The sequence below is a fragment of the Vulpes lagopus genome, chromosome 21 (assembly GCF_018345385.1).
Source record: "Vulpes lagopus strain Blue_001 chromosome 21, ASM1834538v1, whole genome shotgun sequence".
In the NCBI taxonomy this organism is placed as follows: domain Eukaryota; kingdom Metazoa; phylum Chordata; class Mammalia; order Carnivora; family Canidae; genus Vulpes; species Vulpes lagopus.
The window spans coordinates 37,319,644-37,343,156 of NC_054844.1; the positions used below are offsets into that span (position 1 = coordinate 37,319,644).

General features: G+C 36.4%; 1 protein-coding gene across 4 annotated transcripts in view; it reads right to left on the minus strand.

Moving 5' to 3' along the window:
• Positions 1–3,303: 3,303 nt before the first annotated feature.
• SCAF11 (SR-related CTD associated factor 11) overlaps positions 3,304–23,513 on the minus strand; it is a 73,615-nt gene continuing 53,405 nt past the window's right edge. For 3 of the 4 annotated variants that reach the window (XM_041735807.1, XM_041735806.1, XM_041735809.1), the window contains 9 exons: positions 17,626–17,684; positions 17,358–17,467; positions 16,280–16,381; positions 14,347–14,453; positions 10,957–13,671; positions 9,889–10,235; positions 6,816–7,034; positions 6,345–6,464; positions 3,304–6,084 (listed from right to left, as the gene is read on the minus strand). In XM_041735807.1, coding sequence (XP_041591741.1) covers positions 5,938–6,084; positions 6,345–6,464; positions 6,816–7,034; positions 9,889–10,235; positions 10,957–13,671; positions 14,347–14,453; positions 16,280–16,381; positions 17,358–17,467; positions 17,626–17,684 — 3,926 coding nt within the window. In that variant the 3' untranslated portion in view covers positions 3,304–5,937. The remainder of the gene's footprint in view (positions 6,085–6,344; positions 6,465–6,815; positions 7,035–9,888; positions 10,236–10,956; positions 13,672–14,346; positions 14,454–16,279; positions 16,382–17,357; positions 17,468–17,625; positions 17,685–23,513) is intronic. The other variant, XM_041735808.1, reaches the window with a different exon arrangement.

A 23,513-nucleotide genomic window follows, 5' to 3' on the forward strand; every position in this document is an offset into this window, starting at 1 on the left:
GTACACGTACAGCGGAGCGCGCTGTGCTGCCAGTTAAGACTCAGTCAAGAGCAGGCTCGTGGCGGGTCAGCACTGGGGAGTCAGGGATTCTACGGGATTGCGGACCGCGCGGGGCGTTGCCGCCGGAGCCCCTCATTGTCCAAGGGCCAACTATCGTTGGTGTCCTGTTTGGCTCCATTTATTTTTCTCCCTGAAAACACTTAGGACCACTACAAAACAGCTCCACGCCAACGAACCATAGTTTAACCATCCCCTCCAACCTCCCACTATTAATTCTAAAAAGGACTAGGAGTCAGTAGGTTTTATCATCATGGCAAGAGCATATGGCTCTTTTGAGGCTCTTTATACTTATTTTCAAGCTGCCTTTCAGAAAAATCATACAAATTCCCACCACTACTATTTCCTCGTGGCACTCCTGGCAGAGAATTAAATTGATCAGTTTGATAAAAGAAAATGTGTACCATTAACTGTGAACACCTCTTCATACTTATTAACTAACCACTTTTATTAAGCCATTGAAAGGTGTTGAGCAGAATAATCTTTCAAAATGCAAATCTGCTCTTATCGAACACCTCCTGCTTGAAAGATTTCAAAAGCTTTTCTTTGCAAGACCGACTGCCGGAAGAACGCTCCACCAGTCTTCGCTCCAGCCAACTTGGGCTTGGGGGTTGCCATGCTTTTTCGGTCCCAGACCTTTTGCACCTATTTCCTCTTTCAGCTCGTCTTTTCCTCTCTGCTTAGTTCTTATTCATCCTTGGGCTCTTAAATGCCACTTCTCGCAGGGACTCTCAATGACTGCCCTTAGGTCCTAGTGCCCTATCAGATCCTCGGATCACACAGAGTCCTGGCATTCCTGACCAGTTATATAAACATTTGGCTGCTTTCCCACCATATTGCGTTAGTTCTGTGAGAGCGAAGTCAGTGCTGTCTTGCTCTCTCTTCCCTAGTGTGGATCATACGAGGCTGGCCCTGTATGTTGACATGATGTAGAGTATGACCAAAGCTGTGCTATCAGATTAGCCTGTAGTGTCTAAGATGAACTGATGCAAAGGGAACCTAAGTCCTAGTTGGGACTATTAGAAGAGGCCAGATCGTAACACTGCGGGGCACTAAGGGAGCTGGATTTTTACTGCAAAGGAATTCCAGGTTGCTATGGAGGAGAACAGGAAGTGTTTGAGAGAATGGAGATGGGAGGAGAATGGAAAATGCATGAAAGATGACGGCTTCAATACTAAAAGCTTCGGATCTCCAGGACAGGAAACACGGTCACGTTAAAAAGGCAACGAAACAACGGAGACACAGTAGAACTGTCCCCCTGCCGCTCTTCTTCCCGTCAGCTGTGTCCTCGCCCGTGCTCCCGGTATTTCACGTTTTAGTTCAGCTCTAACTCCCGTGTGTTATACGTGTCGATCTCCATCTGGGAACTCCGTGTAACACCTCGCACCCCAAGTCAAGCACAGATTCAGGGTCTACTGATCCCCTACCTGAATCCTCTATCAGTACATAGCTGTGTAACTAGGTAACTCCGTTCATGTTTTCTAGATCTCAATTTTCTCATCAGAACAAAGGTAACTATTAGAATTGATTTTATTAATCAAAAGGGGTAACACAAGATTGCCTGGCACGTATTATAAGGTTAATAAATGCTATTACTATACAGCTTTTAGAAGATTGTGGGTATGACGAAATCTCAGTATGTGAAGACTCTGCAAGTCCCTGACACATCGGTATGTGCTGTTTGATGAAATCAGTGAACATTAAGACCTATAACCAAGAGCAATTTTAATTTTACGTGTTCAGTCAACAATATCAAAAGGGGATCTACACTCTAAGTTCAGGCACTGTGGAGGGACTATAGTATACCCCTTTCTGAGAGGAGTTTGGCAAACACTAGTCAAATTAAAAACATGCATATCTGAAACTCGATGTAAGCGCATATGCAACAAAGGTTCGTAGAGCAAAGTGACAAAGGGTGCTCAGTAAAACAGTGTTTCTAATGGACAAAACCTGCACATACCTTCAATGTCCATCACCATGGGAACATGACATGGCCATTATACAACAGGACACGGACATTAGGACAGATGTACCTTCAACTGATGAAGGAGCCTAGAGATGCAGAACAGTTTAAAGAATATAAATTCATGTGCTGGGGGGATAAGCTGTGAAACCTATATTCCTGGAAACTTAATAAGCATTTTTGTAAATGCACTGAAGATTTAGGAAAGACACACAGACCTTTCGGACAGTTCTATATGGAGAGAAAAACCAGCTTAGGAAAATAATAGTTTTACATTAAATATAATTGAATTTGTAAAATTATACATTGAGTGTGTATATAATCACATTTAAAATTCTTTTATGGGGAAATAAAAACTGATTGGCCAAGAGAGTCTACTTCTAGGAATTAATCCCCAGAGAATAATTTGAAATGGGATACATCAATTTATATACAAAAATGTTCACATCAGTGTTAGTACAATTTTTACTTTACTAATTTATTTATATTAGTAAAACCAACTTAATATCCAACAGCAGAGGGTTGGTTTAAGTAATGGCACAATATGTAACAGAATACTACCGAGCCATTACAAAATCATGCTGTAGAATTTTTATTAAAATGAAAACTTCTAAACACATCATTAAGTGAAAAGGGTAAGTTACAACAGAGTTACGGACAGTTTAGCACTGTTACCTTTAAATGGTAGGATTACAGGTGATTTTTCTCTAAGTTTTTCAGTTTCCTCCTTCTAATTTTTTTAAAGTTTTCCTAATTTCCTATGATTTTGTAATTTAAAAAATGCTATTAAAATATATGCTTATAGCAGACTCTAAGCTTGCTTTACAACTTGGAATTAACGTACCTACGGTGGTGCTACTTATTTTGGTTCTAATCAAAGAAATACTTCAACATGGGTTTGGGAAGAGTTATAATGAGGTAAAAGTCACTATTTTCCAAGAATCATTTTTTTAAAAAACCTTAGAAAGTTTTTTTAAAGTTTTTATATATATTTTTAAGATATTTCTTAATTCCTTTATTTATTCATTAATTAATTAATTTATTTAATTAATTTATTAATTTAATTAATTAATTAATTTATTTCTTAATTCCTTTATTTATTCATGAGAGACACAGAGAAAGGCAGAGACATAGGCAGAGGGAGAAACAGGCTCCATGCAGGAAGCCCAGTGTGGGACTCAATCCAGAGTGGGATCTGAGCTGAAGGCAAATGCCCAACCGCTGAGTCACCCAGGCGTCCCTATATCCCAAGAATCTCAATAATAAAACATTAAAGACACGTATTTGTTTATCAAAAGAATTTATTAGAAAATATTACATACTACATATCTGTTTAAGAGTATTGTTTCAGTAGACAGCACTCCATCCTCGTACTACAAACAACGTCTCATGGACCATGGGGCAACCACTGTGCTTCTGAAGCTACATCTTTCGGATGGAACATTCAAACAGTACACACTGTGGCCATTTAAAGGACGATAATGGAGAAAATGTGGTAATTACCAGAAAAAAAAAATCACAAAACTTTTGGAATGTTAAAATAATAAGTAACTACTTTTAGTCTCAAAATTCTAGGCATCGCTATAGCCTAAAACATTGGTCAATGTGACTAGTAAGTTAATGGGACCAAGATTTCAAAGGCCAACTTAATACTGAATCTTAATAAATAACGAGAAATCTGTAACCCCACAAAATGTTTAAGTTTGTACACATGCAAAATTAATGTAAATTTCTGAAAAAAGCAAGAATGGGGAATGTTAAAGCATTGTTGTTGTTTTTTAACATAAAGCATGCACTTTCTAATACATTCTTAAGTATTTCTAAGTTTTAAAAGTTTGAATTCTAATCCAGTAACATTCATTAGCATTTTAAATGCAGTCTAACCATGTACCCCAAAGCAGATATGGAATACACACTTCTAATTTTCAAGAAAGGTGGGAATAATTCATGGCACTGCTACCAAAGATGTGAGACTTTTAACTCTTGACCATACCACCTAGTTTTCCTTCAAAATTTTTAAACATGTTCTCAAAGCTAAATGGTATAAAGCAAATTTTAAAATGTAACCCTACTCCCAAACAACACTGAAAGAAAATATAGGAAACATATGCACTGTGTGATTAATCATCTCAGGCTATTTGCTACAAAATTTTCAAAGTGTGAACCTGCTTTAACTGAAAATAGATTCAAAGTTCACACAATTGTTTCTAGAGTTCAAAACAAACAAATGAGGAGGTGTGTGTTGATATTTAAAACAGTCTTAATATTTTATTAGAAGAAATATACTTCCAAACTTCTTTCCCCTTCGTATCTAAACACAAACTTTAATTAAAAATATATATATAAATCAGTAGAATACCATATTACAAATGCCCAGAAATGCAGAATAAAGATCAAGAACTGCTTGGAAATACTTCTAACACTTTTTGGGATTACACTCATAATCTAATGAAGATTATGAACTAGCACAATCATTATTGGGGCCAACAATTCAAAATATTTGCCTTATCAAAGCTAGCACCAAGAAAGTATTATGCACATACACTTGAAAAACAGATCATCTTTACTTCAGAAAAGCACAGTCCTACAGAGTATTGCTCTCTAGTTTAGCTAGTAAAAGGATCAATCTGTCTCAATGAGGCATACATCTATCTGAGCCATTAACATCTTATCCGAATCGCTTTCCAGTTATTTGGTATCTATTAAAAATTGTTACTGGAATGAAAATTTGTCATGGACATAACTCATTTTTTCTTCTAAGATGCCAGTTAAAATAGTGGCTCTCTAACACTTCAAACTTACCTTTTGTAAAAATTAACATTAGTATTTTAAAAAAAGACAATCAAATCCCTAGTCCCTGAAAGTCTAACCAAGACTCCATTTACTTAATTCCTCTCATTTCCAAAACACAGGTTTTGCAGCATGGTTCATGGCTACCATATGGTCACCTAATTAACACTTTATTCACGGGAAAGCATTTGGAAATTTCTCAAGTATGCAAAGAATTTCATTAGTGATTAGATGAGCAACTGAAAGCCACTGAAGTGAGTCCACCTTCATCCCAAGGAAGGGAGGATCACCACTCAATAGCAATTCTCCAGTTGGCACAAATAATTTATCATTTCTCTAACAGGTAGAAGATCTCATGAAAACATAATTTTTACAAAGTCAACAAACACTTTTCCCAAACTGGTCTTCTAAATTCAACAGAATTTTAGACTTCCAAGTTGTGAATCTAGCAAATCAAACCACTTCATCTCATTTGGGGGAAAAAAGGCACAAAAGAAAAACAAGCAGCATAACCTTTATTTGGTGATACAATAACAGTGTTCCAAAGTTTTGAACACTGAATTTTACTTATGTGATAATTTGTTTTCTATCTAAGCAATTTATTCAGATGTGTGCTTTAAAAATACACATTAGGAACCCTGCAATTGGTATATTCTGTTATTAGAAATATTTTTCACGGTAATACATTATTTAACTTTCTATAATTAGAGGGAAAAATCATAAAGATCATACTTTATTTTTAGCCTGACAGAATAAATGTATTATATATATCTTTTCCAAAACCAGTGCACTTAGAAGACTCTAATTTATGCACTCCATTGTTCAAATCAAAAAGCTGTACATCTTCCAGTATCCACACTATAACACAGTCCTAGTAAAAATGCACACTCCTTTAATCCCTTTACTTTCCCTTGAATTTGCTTTTATTTTCGGGAGGAGGAAAGGATAAAGAAGTTGCAGTGCAGAACTATATTTATTTAGAACAAAACTTTATATTCTACATTAAAAAAAATAATTTTATCAAAACCAAATTTCAATCACAGTTATGTATGATTTTCATTTAAAGGTACATGTTGAAATTGCACTTTGCAGACATCTTGATAGTGTCCTTTATACTGCTCCCCATTTCAACCTATGTTTTTTTCGGTAGACACAGGTTCTTCCAGAGTTTTCTTTTGGCTTCCTTTCCGTGAATATTTGTATTTGTCTACATAGGCTTTAACCAGATTTGCCACTTTAGTAGAATTTACTTCTCCACTCTTACTATGACAAACCTATGAAAAAAGGACGGGAATATTTTTCTCATACTTACAAAGATTACAGCAAAATGGAAAGCTTTTTGAAAAACAACCCCCAAAAGATAATCAGACATTTTTATATGCTTCATCTCTCTCATATGAACTCACTTGAAAGGTAAAAAAAGCAGGTAAGAATCAGAAGTTAGTGCTTATTATTTTAATTAGGCTTAAGCATTCCTTTATTAAAATAGGATTCAAAACAATACATACATAATTCTGTTAAAGCTAGAACTTACTTTATCTACTGCTTTCCGCACAATCTCTTTATATTCTTCCTTGGTGATATCTTTATTTTGGTAAAACGGCTTAATGGCCAATTTTACCTCCTGTGCTGCTTTTTCTTGGATTTGTAATTTCTGGCAAGAGGAAAAAGTATAATTATTATTTGCCCAATCACATACTTTAAAAAGTTTCTTTAAAAATATGAAATTGAAAACACCACACTTTTACATTATTACAAGAATTCTTCAATTAGTGTTATAGTACAAAAGTTATTTATTAACACACACACACCCCCCAAACATTTCGAAAAACAAAATCATGAAATACTACCAGTAACTCATTGGACATATAGAACCCTTCAAATAGCATTAGAATTTAAGACTATCAACAGTAAATTCCCTTTACCAATTATACAAAACAAAACTGTTATTTTTTCATCTTTATCATATACAGAATATGTAGGTTGCTCTCAACCTTGAACTTGCCTTGTCTGTCTTCGAGCTATCTGCGCTGGCTTCCACTGTAACACTTACTTTGCTTTCTGTTAATTTTACAGCAGCATTAGAGGATTTGCTGTGACTTGATGACGAAGTATTACCAGAACTTGGTCCTTGAACTGTTCCCAAATTTCCTGGGGCTGCTGTTGGAGCAGGCAAGACTGGTGTACTCATGTTGCTACTTACATGAGAAGCACTAGGAATACCCTGTTTTAAAGAGGTATCAGTTAATGAATTACTTGTATTCGATAGAAGTCTTTTAAGTCATATATTAGCAATAACAAAAAAATTCAAAGTGAGTCAACCTTGGTACTTAAGGAAAATTTGTATTTCAGGTCATGTATATCTAAAGGACTATGAAGAAATCAGTTGCATTTCTATACACTAACAATAAAACAGAAGAAAGAGAAATTAAGGAATCCATCCCATATACAATTGCACCCAAAACCCTAAGATACCTAGGAATAAACGTAACCACAGAGGTAAAGGATCTGTACTCTAAAAACTACAGAACACTTATGAAAGAAATTGAAGAAGACACAGAGATGGAAAAACGGAAAAACATCCCATGCTCATGGATTGGAAGAACAAATATTGTTCAAATGTCTATGTTACCTAGAGCAATCTATACATTCAATGCAGTCCCTATCAAAATACCATGAGCTTTCTTCACAGAGGTGGAACAAATAATCCTAAACCAGAAAAGACCCTGAATAGCCAGAGGCATGTTGAAAAAGAAAACCAATGCTGGGAGCATCACATTGCCTGACCTCAAGCTGTATTACAAAGCTAGAAGCATCAAGATGACAGTATGGTACTGGCACAAAAACAGACACATAGATCAGTGGAACAGAATAGAGAACACAGAAACGGGCCCTCAACTCTATGGTCAGTCAACTCATCTTCAACAAAGCGGGAAAGAATATCCATTGGAAAAAAGTCTCTACAAAATGGTGGTGTGAAAACTGGACAGCCACATGCAGAAGAATGAAACTGGAATATTCTAAGATAAAATGGTTGAAAGATCTAAACGTGAGACAAGAATCCATCAAAATCCTAGAGGAGAACACAGGCAACACCCTTTTTGAACTTGGCCACAGCAACTCCCTGCAAGACGCCTCTATGAGGGGGAAGCAATAATGAACTACTAGGACTTAATCAGGATAAAAAGCTTCTGCACAGCAAAAGAAACCGTCAACAAAACTAAAAGACAACCTACAGAATGGGAGAAGATATCTGCAAATGTCTTATCAGATAAAGGGCAGTATCCAAGATCTTATCAGATAAAGGACTAGTATCCAAGATCTAGAAAGAACTTATTTAAACTCAACACCCAAGAAACAAACAATCCAGTCAAGAAATGGACAGAAGACATGAAGAGAGAACGTATACGTGGTCAACAAGCACATGAGAAAATGCTCCACATCACTTGCCATCAGGGAAATACAAATCAAAACCACAATGAGATACCACCTCACACCAGTGAGAATGGGGAAAATTAACAAGACAGGAAACAACAAATGTTGGAGAGGATGTGGAGAAAGGGGAACCCTCTTGCACTGTTGGAATGTGAACTGGTGCAGCCACTCTGGAAAACTGTGTGGAGGTTCCTCAAAAGGTTAAAAATAGAGCTACCCTATGACCCAGCAATTGCACTACTGGGTATTTACCCCAAAGATACAGATGTAGTGAAACAACAGGACACCTGTACCCCAGTGTTCATAGCACAAATGTTCATAGCACCATGATGTCCTTCAACAGATGAATGGATAAAGAAGATGTGGTATATATATATATATATATATATATATATATACATACACAATGGGATATTACGCAGCCATTAGAAAGGATGAGTGCCTACCATTTACACTGACATGGATGGAACTGGAGGTATTATGCTGAAATAAGTTAATCGGAGAAAGACAATCATCATATGGTTTCACTCATATGTGGAATGTAAGAAATAGTGAAAGGGACCATAAGGGAAGGTGGGAAATTGAGTGGTGAAAAGTTAGAGAGGGAGAAAAACCATGAGAGACTCCTAACTCTGGGAAACAAAGGGTTGGTTGCAGGTTGCAGAAGGGGAGGTAGGCAGGGGGATAGAGTAACTGGGTGACCAACACGGAGGAGGGCACTTGATGAGATGAGCACTGGGTGTTGTATTCTATGTTGGCAAACTGAATTTAAATAAATTTTTTTTTTAAATGAAGGACTCTGAAGAAAAATGAGGTTTCTTAAACAGAAACCTGTGTAAATATGTCAAGTGACTTTTAAATTACATTTGTGAATTATAATGTTCCAACAACACTAAAACAAAAAACAGAACAGCATTTAAAAAGTAAATGCTTTCTTCAAAAGCTCCTTATGAAAATGAACTAAAGTACATGCCCCACTTTAAAGACAGAAGAAAAGGAGATAGTGAAGTCAAACAGCTTGCAGGGAGCTGGGGGGGGGGGCGCAGATAGGAAGTCCCAAATTCTGGAATCCTATTCCCCGTACTTTCCAACCATACACTATTAGGATGCTAGAATTTATGAAACGTAGGCACAGAACTATAAGGAACACAGTGTTTACAACCTATTATTCAAATTTTCTATATGCCTCAGAGGCACTTCTTTCTTTTTAGCATAGTAAACTTGTGAAAATGGAACACAGATGGTAATGGATAATGAACAGCTTTATCTGGCGTTTGTCCCAACAGACAATATAAGCTTCATCACAAGTTCCCACCTCCTAAAAAGTCCAATAAATTAGAGAATTATTTTAAAGCACCCATCACTTGATTCCAATTTAGTCTTAACTTGAAAAAGCAAACCTGTTTGGACATCAACCACAGTATCTAGTAGGTCAGATTTGATAAATATGCATTCATTTTCTTATTTGAGGGGTGGGAAGCTGAAGGACGACAGTGAAGGGAGGCCATGAAAGTTTATCATAAACCTAACCAAATAAATGTCTCTGGATGCCAAGAAGCCCCTTCTTGCACATCTGTCCCTAACAGTTTAAAAAATGCTTACAATGGCTATGTTGATTAAACTTTAGTTGTTAAAAAACATACCTGCAATTGCTTTCCATCTGGCTGTGAAGCAATGTAGCTGACTTGCTGGGATGGTGGGGGAGGGGGTGGTGGTGGTGGGAGTCCCTGAGATACACTGGTAGGAGCAGCTACCTGCATGAGAGGCACTCCTGTGTGCAGATGCAAGGGTAGCTGAGGATGAATGTTAAATGGATTGCGCTGGATGTTCATCAAAGGAGCATGAACACCCACTGGATATGGGAAGATATTCATAGGCTGTTGTTGTGCATTCATCTGTTGCTGCATTACATTCATCTGTGGTTGCATCATATTTATAGGTAGCTGAGAACCATCTCCATGTTGGTTGGTTTGGTCTTTTAGGTTAGAATCTATCAAAAGAAAAAAGCTTGTGAAAAAAAATCGTGTTACAAATTTCTTTGGACAGAAGCAAAGAACCACTGGTTATATACTAAGATTAAATAACAACAGACTCAGAACACCTAAATGAACTTCCAGAATTTAGTTTAATTTTGTCATCTCTAAATAATGTGGGCTGACTTTCTAATTTAAAAAAACATCCAAAATTATTTTTAAGAATAAGTTCACATAGGAACATTTGTCAACATTAGCAAAGAATCAGTACCTCAAGACATTTACTAAAGAAATAATCCTATAAAATTTAGTTTACTAAATTAGAAGATTAACCATCTTTTCAATCTTGAACAGCTTTTTTCTTGCAATGTTCTTAACCAGAGAAGCCAAGGAAAGATAAATTCTTATTAGAAAAGTAACTTATTTATAGAACAATAATCAAAAAAATTCAAGTACACACATCTGAGATAAATGAAATAGAAGTTAAATCCTACACAACATCCCAAATTCTTCTATTTGTAGCAAACTGTACTTACGCTATTTAAGTCGTTGGCAGGGTTTGGGAGAGGTGAAAAAGGCAGTAAATACAAATAAATGCAAAGGGACTTGTTAAATGGGGATTCGATTTAACATTATAAAGCTATCAATAGGGATCGTTACAATTCATATAAATAAGATGTTAAATTTAAAATCTCTTTCTTCAAATAAAACTGTTATTAAGTAAACAGGATATGTTACCTTGTTCAGTTGTTTCCTCTTCTTGTCTCATCCATCCAGACTGTGGACCCGAAGAATTCCTCCCTCGTCGTGAATAATAATTTTGTACATCTGCTGGTAGAGTCTTTCTCACCGCCCAACTAGATGCAGATGTCCACCCAGATCTATCTGCCGGTGTATCAAATGAGAACTCTTGCTCATTTTTCCGCTTATAGGGTTGCTGTTCCACAAACTTAAAAGACTCATTCCCTGAACTATTTGAATTCCCTGAGAGGGGTTTTCGGTTTTGCCACCGATTTTCATTTTGATCTGTGTAGGCAAAACCACCTCTGTAAGTGCCTCTGCCACGGTTACCTCTACCACGGTTAGACATCCAACCTGAACCAAAGTTTTTATTCCAAGAATTCCCTGAATTTTCATTTCTGTTTTCTTCCCAGTGAGAATCTTTTAACTTTTCTGGATTCCTGGTCCTTGGATCGGGCCCAGAATTTATTTTTTCTGTTACCCAACTGGGACAGTCATTTCTATGTTTGTCGGCAGAATTTGGATCATCAGCAGCATCTGAACTGATGTCGTTTTTTTCTTTTCTTGTATTTTCATTCTGTTTCTCTGGGTCATTCTTTCTGTACCGATCATTTCCTCGTGGACATCTCCAACCATCATTTGCCCATCTTTCCTTCCACCGAGGAGAATAAGTGTCTCTGTCATTTCTACCAAATGATGAACTCTTAATTTTTGTTCTAGATCTTGATGGTGACCGAGAACGAGATCTGGATCTAGACCATCTTCTGGTTCTCCTTTCTCTATCTCGATCTCTCCTTGACCCATCTCTATCACTTTCTCTTTCTCTGCTCCGAGACCTGGACTTTTCCCTTGGAGAGGAATCTTTCACTCTTGACTGAGATCTTCTGTTTTCTCTAGAAGTGTCTCTTTTGGGGGAGAGTGATACAGATCTCTTGCCTTCCCTCATACTATCTCTTTTTGGAGATCGAGACTGAGATCGTCTCCTTTCTCTTACGATATCCTGTTTCGGGGACTGAGAACGAGATTTTCTACGTCCTCTTGAAGATTCTTTCTTGGGAGATGGTGATTGAGACTTCCTACTTTCTTTTCCAGTTTCTCTTTTGGGAGATGGAGACTGAGACCGCTTCTTTTCTCGTGCAGTGTCTTTGTTGGGAGACCAAGTTGTAGATGGGGAGTGAAATCTAGATCTTCGGGTACGAGGTTTTTTGACTTTCTCTATCACATCTACTGGGCTTTCAGATGGTTGAGATACAGTTTCAACTTTTTCATTTGCAGGATCAGAAGACAGCATATTATTTTGAGAACTCTGCTCCACAGAATTTTCATTCAATTGTTTAGTATCAGCATTTACAGAAGGTTCAATTTCAGATTCATTCTGGTCACTGCAAAACGAATCACATTCCATCGGTATCATTTCATTATTGTCCTCATTAAAATGCTTCTGAATTTGTTCAATGTGTGTATGAGGCAATTCTGCAGATCTGGAATGTTCATTAGGAGATTCAGTCTTTTCTCCTGAACATTTGTCTAATTTGGTGTTAAGATTATTTTGTAATAAATTACTTCTAGAGTCTTGCATACTATTGAAATTTTCATTCTCTGAAGTATCACAGGCTGTAGTTATTTCTACATCTTCCGTTTCAACGTGCCCAAGCAATTGAACCTCTGAACTCTCTATGGATTTTTTGTCCGCTGTCTGTATAATTTTACTCTCAGAAGATTCTAATGTGGGGCTGTCTACAAGCTGTTCTGTTTTTACTATTGAATCTTTATGATCAATAACTTCTACTACAGGATTCTCCATAACTTTTTCTTCATTAACCACAGAGACTGCATTCTCTGGGAACTCACCTAAGCTTGGTACAGGTTCATGTAATTCAATTTCAGACCCTGAACATGTAAGAAAATCATTTGAATGATCATCTGTGCATTTATCTGCCTTTACCTCTGATTCTGAAGGTCCAGATGTTTGGTCTTGATTTTCCAATAGATCACCTCCTTTTCCAGAAATATTTTCAGGAGTCTCACTTACTAAACATAAAACATTAGCCTCTATACTTGTATTCTCAACTTTTTGAGTTTCCTCTTCCTCTTCAACTAGTTCAGGAGGATCTTGGGTATGAGACTCAGAATATGAAGATTCCACTGCTTCCTCTGGATCATGGTTCTCAGTATGTTCCTCACTTTCTTCTACCTGTTCATTGCAACTTTTCAAGTTATCAGCAGACACATTTTCTACACTTGCCTGTACAGTACAACTGTTACCACTTTCTACATCTGATTGGTGCTCTTTCTCTATCACAGGTGGTGTGTCAGATTCTGCTGTTTCTTCATCTACTGAATCACTGGAAGATGATTTTTCAGGGGGAGGTATAGAGCTCCGAAGTTTCTTTTTCAATAAAGGTGGTTTCCTTCCTCTTCTTACAGACTTCCGTTTTGGAGCCTGTCTTGTTTGCTTTTCTGATGCAGCTGAAGAGGGAATGCTTACAGATGGACTGCTGTTATCTGGAGCATCGCACCCAGAATTATTTGATACTGGGGACCTCTGAGACTGACCGGCTGCTTCAGCTCTCACGTTACGTGTCGATCTCCTGGTAGGAGTTGTTGCTGCAGGTTTTCGTCTTGTTCCTCTGGTGTTTGATGTGCCAGAAGTTTGCTTCTTCTCCTCTCCTTCTTGAGTATGTGCTAATGCATATCCCTTGCAAGAGGTACCTAGTAATATGTTTTTTTTTTTTTTAAAGTAAAAAGTAAATACATGTTTCAATAAATAAGAATAGTCTGGCTTCAGGTTATGTTAGCATAAAATAAATGTCTAAGAATGAAACCAAATATACTTATGAATCACGTTATGAATAAATGCATAGCTATTAACATCTAAATAACAGCATGTATTTTTCAGGTTCTTTTAATGCTACCGAAATGAGTTATAAGATCTGAATTCCTGTGGGCAATCTACAGGGGAGGAAAAAAACAAAGAAAATATGTTTGGTTTGATAACTACCACTGCTTTATGAATTGATATTAACTAGGCAAAAAACAAGAGAAAACAAGCTATCCACAAATATATAGAGACTGAAACTATTTGTTCATAATTAGTAGGAGATGTAACTTCTAAAGATCTACATTTTGGACACTAAAGTCCTAAACAAAAGAGAGAATTCTAACCAGTTCCTCAAAGATTTGAAGATGTAATTTCTTAAAGTAAAAAAGATCTACTTAGAACAATTTAAAAGTCACTGCCCAAATATTTACAGGAACATCTAGGATTTACTATTTTTACCTCATTTTACAAGCTTTCCTAAGTCATTAACACTTACTTTGTAGGATAGTGAAAGAAATTAATCAAAATTTTTTTAAAAAACTAGAAAAGCATTACACAAACTTTACCAAGATTTTCTAAAGATATGGTACTGGTTGGAAAAATAGTTCTTGGCAACACAGGAGAGATGAGAGGAAGCACTTGTGTTTCAATATTCCAGGGTATAAAACCAATTCTGAAAATTCAAAACAAAATAAAGACATTTTTGTTTAAATGGTTTAAAAAATTACACCAACATTTAAAATTATTAATTTCCCAAGTCAGGTTAGCAATTTTAAAATCAGTGTACTTAAATTATTTTTTGCCAAAAGACTGAAAATAAAATTCAAGGTTACTCATTATTCAAAGATGGCTAGCAACTGGCTGCAAAGAACCCCGAGAAGCATGTTGTTCTGATAAAATTAATAGCAAAAGGAGATCAAGGGCAATTTCACATGTTTATCTTTTAAATAATTTAATATAATACTTTGTCAATAACTTTTTTAGCTTCTGCTTTCTCTATACTAAAAAAAAGTCAATTTGTATAATAAAATGTATATAAAATGCACAGATTTTCAAAGTGTACAGTTTGATGACTTTTGACTGATGTATATCTATACCTGTGTAATCACTCCCGCCTCCTACCAGAAAGTGCCTTTATGCCTCTTGCACCCTCCCCTCCCTTTCTGGGCAACCAAAAAATAATTTAGCCAAGTTAATCAAATCATGGTTTTAAAGAAATCAGCAAGGTTAAAGAGAATCAGTCCTTGAAAAAATAACTTAAAACTTGGAAACAGAACATCACTTGAATTTGAAGCGTATTATTCACACAAGATTATCATGTTTTTCCTTAATTTGTTTTATAAGCACGTATCCAAAGCAAAAACATCAAATCCATTAAAAAAAAAAAAAAAAACATTTCTTTTCCTGTTACATAGTAAAGTTCCTCAATCTAAAAACAATGGCTCTTCAAAACCCCCAGTGTCCCCGTTAAGTTTCTGCATTCAAACCCAATCCACTCTCAGCTTCTTTCTGATTTGTATTTGTTTAATTCAGATCTCCTAAAAAAAAACTACTTTATCCAGTATAAGGTGAGGTTTCGGAGTAGGAGGAGAAAAACTTCAAAAATAATGTGCAGCTTATACATACACAAAAACATATAACTCTAAGATTTCATATTATACATATCTGGACTTCCTAATTTCACTTCTATTTATGTTCCACTCTCATTCCTACAGGGTGAAGGCCCTAGGCAGAACTATATTACAATGTTATAATAAGATAAAGTTAAAATGTTACAGGGATGACAGTGGCAAGGACCTTAATCTTTATGTAGGAACTTGATTTAAGTATATATATATAATACACTTCTAGCAATGTGACAGTAGTTTTAGGACTTAAACTAAGAAAGAAAGGACTACATTATAAAAAGTCATGAATGCCAGGGTTAGAGTACAAAGACTTGGTCAAATAGTCACTGAGAAGATCTTTTGGGGAGGGGAAATGTCATGACAAAAGTAGCGCGTCAGCTAACAGCACAGAGGTAAGATTCAAACGGGTGAAACAGTAGAAGGATAACAGAGCTGAATGGTATTACTAATAATGAATCTTGTCATTTGGGTGCTCTCCCTTTTAAAATACCCGTGTATCTACATTTACTAAACACATAAAGGTACTTTTCAAGGGATTCTTTAAACAGCAATCTTCTTTAGGCATTGAAACACCAAATTTAATTTACACAAAACTTTCTTAGAAACGTAACTATTGATTAAAATACCTCTGGTATTAATGACATCTTCTGCTCATGTTAGCATGTAAACACTTTGGTACAAAAAAATTTTGGGGGGCCACCTGAGTGGCTCAGAGGTTGAGCGTCTGCCTTCAGCCCAGGGGGTGATCCCGGGGTCCTGGGATGGAGTCCCCATGGGGCTCCCTGTGGGAGGAGTCTGCATCTCAGCCTCTCTCTCTCTCTGTCTCTCATGAATAAATAGATAACATCTTTAAAAGAAATGTCGTTTTTACCTCCCAGCTCCAGGTGACATATGAGGAAACCAGGACAGTTCCAATTCCTGTCTCTTCTGCCTAATCAAGGCACTCATTTCACTGACCTCGCCAAGTTCTGTACTAAAAGACAGATTCAGGCCTTATCAGACAGAACTCGAAGAACTTTTCAGCCGAACAAGTAGGTTATTATCACAGCAGAAATTTTTGTACCTAGCACTGTAAATCACATTTAAAAGACTATGAACCTTTTTCTAAATACTTTCGATATAAACTCATTCCTAATGTAAAGCTTTTTCATTACAAATCAAAATCGTATTTATCTGATTCATTAAAATAATGCTTGAATTTATATCTTAAGTGACAAAATTTTTTAAAAGTCGGGTCAGAATAATATCCTTATTACTGAGAGAAAAAAAAGCAACACCATTTTCCATCTCATGAATCAAAGTTGCAGCAAGCAGTCCCAGCGGAAACTGTACCTTCAATAGTTTCCCCTCTGAAACTAAGTGTAAGACAAAAGGAAAAAATAAAGGAAGCTATAGTTACTATAACCAAAAATGGGTATAGTTCAGCTTTTCAAAAGGCTACTAAGACATAATTGTTGTCTTTGGTAACTTGAGCCAAGCTCTAAAATTAAATCACACAATCTTAACCTGTCTTGCTTGTTCAACCAAAGCTAGGTGAGTTTAAAATCCCAACTTAATCTTCAAATTCCACAAATATTTACTTAGTATCCACACACCAGTCACTCACTATAGATTCAAAGATGACTGGGTCTACTCTAAAAGTTTTGGCTGGATTACAATTTAACAAGTAGCCTACCCCTCCAGCACATAAAAAACCTGTGTAGAACAATTTATTAATGAAACAAAACCCACTAGATCAGAGGCAGTTACTACATACTACAGAGTGTCACAAAATAACAGGGTTTCTCTTTACTAGAACTAGTTTATTTTCTAAAACAAAAATAAAAAACAAGGTAGGCTTTTATGTTTGAGACAATTTAAATGTTTACCAAAAGTTAATTATAATAATTAAACCATCAAGTACAAAGACATAAATTAAAAGTAGAAAATTAAAAGTAGAAAATACTAACCAGTAAGTTCTACAGGTAAAAGAAGATTCTCCAGTGTGATTACTAGAAGAAAACATATTGGAGAAAAAATTTCTGAAGCACTGACTGGTACACTGATTTGCTCTCTGAGGCTAGAAAAGTAAAAAGAAGTTAGTGAAACAGCAAACAAACAGACCTCCATGACAAGTAATAGTTATACTTAAATATTTTGAAATATGAGTTTTGGAGTTATGTACTAAACAACCATAGAGTGTTATTATCTAAAAGATTTTTCTGTATTTGAACAAACCTTATTTATCTTTAATGTTCCATTTTTCTTTCCTTCCATTTCACTGTGTGAAGAGTTTCCTGTATAAAGACACAAAAAGACTCAATTACCTTGTCTTAAAATATTTATTTTTATTTTTTAAAAAGATTTTATTTATTTTAGAGAAAGAGAGTGTGTGCAGGGGGAGGGGCACAGGAAGAGAGAGGGCCAATTCTCACTGAGCCCTACAACTGGGTTCAATCTCACCATCATGAGATCATGACCTAAGCAGAAACTAAGAGTTGAATGCTTACAGACTGAGCCACCCAGGTGCCCGTTTTTATTTTAAAAGGTTATACCCCACCAGTGGATCCCCTCTTTAAATAAATAAATAAATAAATAAAAGCAAAAAACCAAAAAGGGATGCCTGGGTGGTTCAGTCCGTTAAGTATCTGACTCCTGATTTTGGCTCTGGTCATGATCTAAGGGTAGTTGGATAGAACCCCTCGTTGGGCTCCATGCTGGACATGGGGGCCTGCTTCAGAGTCTCTCTCCTTCTGATCCTCCCCCTCCCTACCCCTACTCACTCACTCTCTGTCACTCTCCAAAAAAAATAAGTAATTAATTAAAATTAAAATTAAAAATTAAAAAAGTTTGTAAACCAGTACTGATACTGAAAGTTAAATATGCAGAAAAGCTGCATTTAAAATAATACTTGTATTTGTATAATTTTTCCAAATGCCTTTTTTATCTTGTTAAGCTGGAAATACAAAGAAAACTTAAAAAGCCACAACACAGAAAACTGGTATGGAGCACTGGTAAAGTGCTGTGCTCAGAGCATGAATAATCAAATTCTAGTCAACATTTTCTGGTAGCCTATGCAAACCTTAAACCACCATGTTACAAGAAATATATGCAAGATATCAAATTACTATTATTTTTTAAAGATTTTATTTACTTATTCATGAGAGACACAGAGAGAGAGGCAGGCCCTCTGCAGGGAGCCCGATGCAGGATTTGATCCCAGGACCCGGGATCACACCCTGAGCTGAAGGCAGATGCTCAACTGCTGAGCCACCCAGGTGCCCCGATATCAAATTATTTAATACCAGTAATGCAATGAATAAGTCTTTTTCTGCTATAACCTAAAAACAGGCATCGCTAATTCACCTCAAGTAGCAGCTGACCAGAGGAACTGAGGCCATCAGCCCTTGTCAACCATAAATTATCATTTAGCTACTGGCAGCAATGTCAAGTACCTTCCTTCCTTCTCAAACTTTAAAATTAGGAAGAGCAGAAGTGTTGATTAAAATAGCTTTCTGTTATAGCAATGTTTTTGGCTGCACTGCTTATGATTGTGTTTTTTGGTCTTACTTGTCGTATCAGGAAATTTATTTCTATGGCTACACACTTCCAGATAAAGGATACTTTCTGCTAACCACTAAAATTGTGTTAACCTTTACAAATTACTGCTCTAGTTTTTCTTTACCACAAAGCCTATGTTATTAGTAATCTCTACCTATCAATGCATTTGTTGTCCGCAATAAACCGCTGTTGGTACTGTTGTCACTGCTCTTACCTCAGAACCCTAGAAAGTACACAGTGCAAGTGACAACAGATCTTTGAATCTTCTGCCTTGCTTGCCTCACAAAGGGCGACTTTGTTAAAAATAAATCACACTAATGAGGAGGCCTGTTTCCTGCTACCTATAAGACCATATGTATTTGGAGTTTCTTCTGTTAGTCCAGTTGGTAATAGGCTACTTTCTACTTAATAACATACTAATTTCCTTTCACGTTACCATACAACAGCTGTTTGGTTTCCTGCTATTATCCATCCTTCACACATGTCCCACCCAGAATTGTTCTAACAAATGTAATTTCAACATTGGGGAAAGGAGTACTGGCTGAGTTCCAGGAATTTAATTTCTTGCTCTTCAATGTTTATTTAAAAGATACTTTTGTTATAAGAAGATTTTATTGGGGGGGGGGCAAGTAGGGGGAGGGGCAAATGGAGAGGGAAAGCAGACTCCCCACTGAGTGAGAAGCCTGACACAGGCCTCAATTCCAGGACCCCGAGATCATGGCCTGAACCAAAGTCAGATACTTAACCAACTGAGCCACCCAGGTGCCCTGATACTGATTTTTAAAAACTGAGTGTAAAGAAGTCAGGAATAAAAAATCATAGGCACTCAGCCACATTCTAGAAGTAACTATCTCCTTCAGCTAAACAGAGAATTGCTGTGTTGTAGCTATACTGGGTCTTTTATACCCTAAGGGTACTGAGTTGTTTTCACTCAAGTTTCATTCACTTAATACTTACTGAGTATGTAAAGCTTATATAGCACTCCCCTTGGAAAACCATCTCAGGAAGACATATTTAAAAGAATGCGCTCTATGTGAAGAACTGTTTTATGGCCAATGCTACACGTGAAAATTCAAAAGGTATTTCACCTATCTGGGTATTTCTCAGGTAATTACTGAGCAGCTCCAATAACAATCTCAAAAATATTCAATACTGGTGGATTTGTCTAAACTGTGGTCTCCAAGAGACCATTTCACAAATCCACCCTGCTGATAATCTATCTGCCTCTGGACAGCAATGATAGGCCTTTACGTTTCTTTTTTTTTTTTTTTTTTTTTTTACATTTCATTTTTTATTAAAGGAATGAATGTACAAACTTTAAGACATCAAACAGCACTTCTAGATTTATAGAGAAAAACTACAGAAATTTCCCACTCCCTGTAAGCACTCATCAAATCTCTTACCTATTTCTTCTAAATATTTGCCTCTTTACTTCTAAATAATAGGTCTATGCTACTCCACCTTGATTTTTTGGTTTCAGACATTTTCTAGTGATTTTTTTTTTTTGACTACAGAAGATAAGAGACTTTAAACACCACTGCCCTACCCACTCCCTTAGCTGCTTCCACTGAATGTTCTTTTTGATATATCAACATTTGATAAGCAATATTACATTAATATAACTATATAAACATTATTCACAACCATGTACTAACTTATTATTATTTTTCTTGTACAACTGTTTGCTTTTCCTAGGGTTAATTAGCTACTGTTTTCTCTTTTCCTTTTTCTCTATATTAGCTAACTCTACAACAATAGTATAAATCTCCTATTAATACACTCAAACACATCAACTCACCCACAAAATCTATTTCCTACTCTCTCGGAAATGCTATTTCTTTGTCCTGCTCCAGTCTGAACTGGTAACTCTCTAAAAGCTGTTTAGCAGTCATTCTCAACTATCCTCTATCATTATCCCAGTAATCCCATTTATCTTTTCTCTAGGTAAGAACTCATTTTCTGAATCTCACATTGTTCCTTCATTTACTTTCTCATTTAGTGAAGCATGCACATCCTCCAGCTGAATACTGAGAAAGGGCGTGTGATAATTGATTTTTGAGCTCTCACATGTTTGACAATGTCTTTATTCTACCCTAATACTTGACTGACAGTTTAACAGGGTTTACAATGTCCTACATTAGTAATTATTTTCCCCAGAATTTTCAAGGCATCGCTCCAGTGCTGCATCCATTGTTGATAACGTTCTTTTATACATGGGTCTGTTTTCTCTCTCTGGAACCTCTTAGGATCTTGTTATCTGCAGAGTTCTAGAATTTTATGAAGCATATGAGTTCTTTCCTCTCTGCTATTCTGGGAAAATTTCCTTTGTAGTACCTTTTCTTGATAAGTTTCTGCCTTTTGACTTTCTTGTTTCTAAAATTCTATTATTTGGTACTGAATCTCACAGACTTATAGTCTACTGTCTCATTAACTTTTCATCTCACTTTCTCGGATTTTTCAGCTTATCCTCTATGACTGTTGAATTTTTAAAATTTCTACTATAACATTTTTGATTTCCAAAAGTTCTCTTTTTTTTAGTCTTTCTTGTTTCAATGATGAGCTATCCTTTCTTTTATCTGTGAGAATACTAACTTTTAAAAGTTGTTTTGTGTTTCCCAGAACTTGGTTTATTCTTTCAGGTTCCTTTTGTCTCTGTTTTGACCTCTATTATATTGGAGGTTTCCCTCAAGTATCTGGTGATCCTTGATTGGTAAGACACTAAAATACTGATTGAAAAATGGTAAGACTGGGCGGTCAGAGCATTTCAACTAACAGGTTTTAATGCAGGGTGATCAAGCAGAGATCTGGCTATTTCATTTGGAGACTCCCAAACTTCAGTAACTTAAGTCTTTTCTCTTAGGCAAGATAGTATCCCAGAAGATGCCTCCTATTTCCCACTCTGGGAATAAACAAGACTGCCAGTGCTATAGGAAGAGAACTAGAGGCCTTAATTATTTATTTGACTTAATTTCCCTCTCTTTACTCTGTTGTTTCATCTATACTCATTTGTGCCAGAGTTTAATCTGGTTTAACCACTCAGAGAGTTAGCCTCCAATCTGCCTGGGTAGACTCCTTCCCCTACCGTGTTCAGCCAAGACTCTGCAGGATAAAGATCTTTTTTTTTTTTTTTTAAGATTTTATTTATTTACTCATGAGAGACACAGACAGAGGCAGAGACATAACATAGACAGATGGAGAAGCAGGCTCCCGAGAGGGGAGCCTGATGCAGAACTCCATCCCAGGACCCCAGGATGACATCCTAAGCCAAATGCTCAACCAGATGCCCCAGGATAAAGTTCTTTAAAACATTTTAACCAATTCTGGGTTTTGGCACCACCCATATCCCTGCCTTCAAAGATAATGGAGGACTTCAGACCCAAGACAAAGATTCTATGGTATGTTAACTGATTTTTTCTTAGCTCCACTTTCCCCATGAAAGGTTCAGCTTTCTGCTAAGACAATTAAAAAAAAAACAAAAAACTGTACCTTCAACGTAAGGCTTGAACTCATGCCCCCAAGATCAAGAATCACATGCTCTATCAACTGAGCCAGCCAGACGCCCTATCTGCTAAGACAATTTACCATTCACTTCACACAATCACTTTCAAGTTTTGTGGACATCTCTTATCTGCTGTCTCTTCTCCCTAGTTCTCTGGTCTTGTGGCTTTAAATTTTTCTTTTTATTCTTTTGTTGTCATTTTAGTAGGGTCCTGGGAAGGATTAGGGAATTAAACAGGTGCAATGCTTATCAATCTGCTATGCTTAGCTGAAAGCTTGTCTTACTGGAGTTCAGCACATCCTAAAACATGCTTCATGAAATACTCATCCTGAAAGATGTTTCATGAAAACATCTTTTCTACAACACAAACTATTATGAAAAAGGCTCTTAGCTTACAGCCCAGTACTTGGCAGGTACCCAACTACAGCCTGTTTGATTCCAAAGTTAATAAACCCATAATTAAATGGACCTAGCATGTACTTAAAGATGTACTCCATTAAGAAATGCCTGAAAAGGGGATACTTTTTATAAACTATATCATTTATAAACTATTAGCCCAAACCAAAGATTAATGTTCATTCTAAGTACAAAGTAAAGGACTTCAAAATAAAAAAGTATGACAACTCAGTTGTCTAGCATACATAAAGAATGAAAGTGACATCTCCTTAACAAATTTGCCAAAGGTATGCAATCTAACCTTTGCCGGTATCTTCAGTAAGGCACCAGTATCATCATCAAATGAAGAAACTAAACAATTTACATAATTTTACTTCAGTCACAGATGATTTAATGGAAAAACCAGTACAAAACCCAAGTGGCCCTAAGTCCAATAAAATTGCCTATTAGCCCTGCTACAATTTTAACTAACATTATGCCAATAATTTCTTTTTTTTAATTTATTTTTTTAATTTTTATTTATTTATGATAGTCACAGAGAGATAGAGAGAGAGGCAGAGACACAGGCAGAGGGAGAAGCAGGCTCCATGCACCGGGAGCCCGACGTGGGATTCGATCCCGGGTCTCCAGGATCGCGCCCTGGGCCAAAGGCAGGCGCCAAATCGCTGCG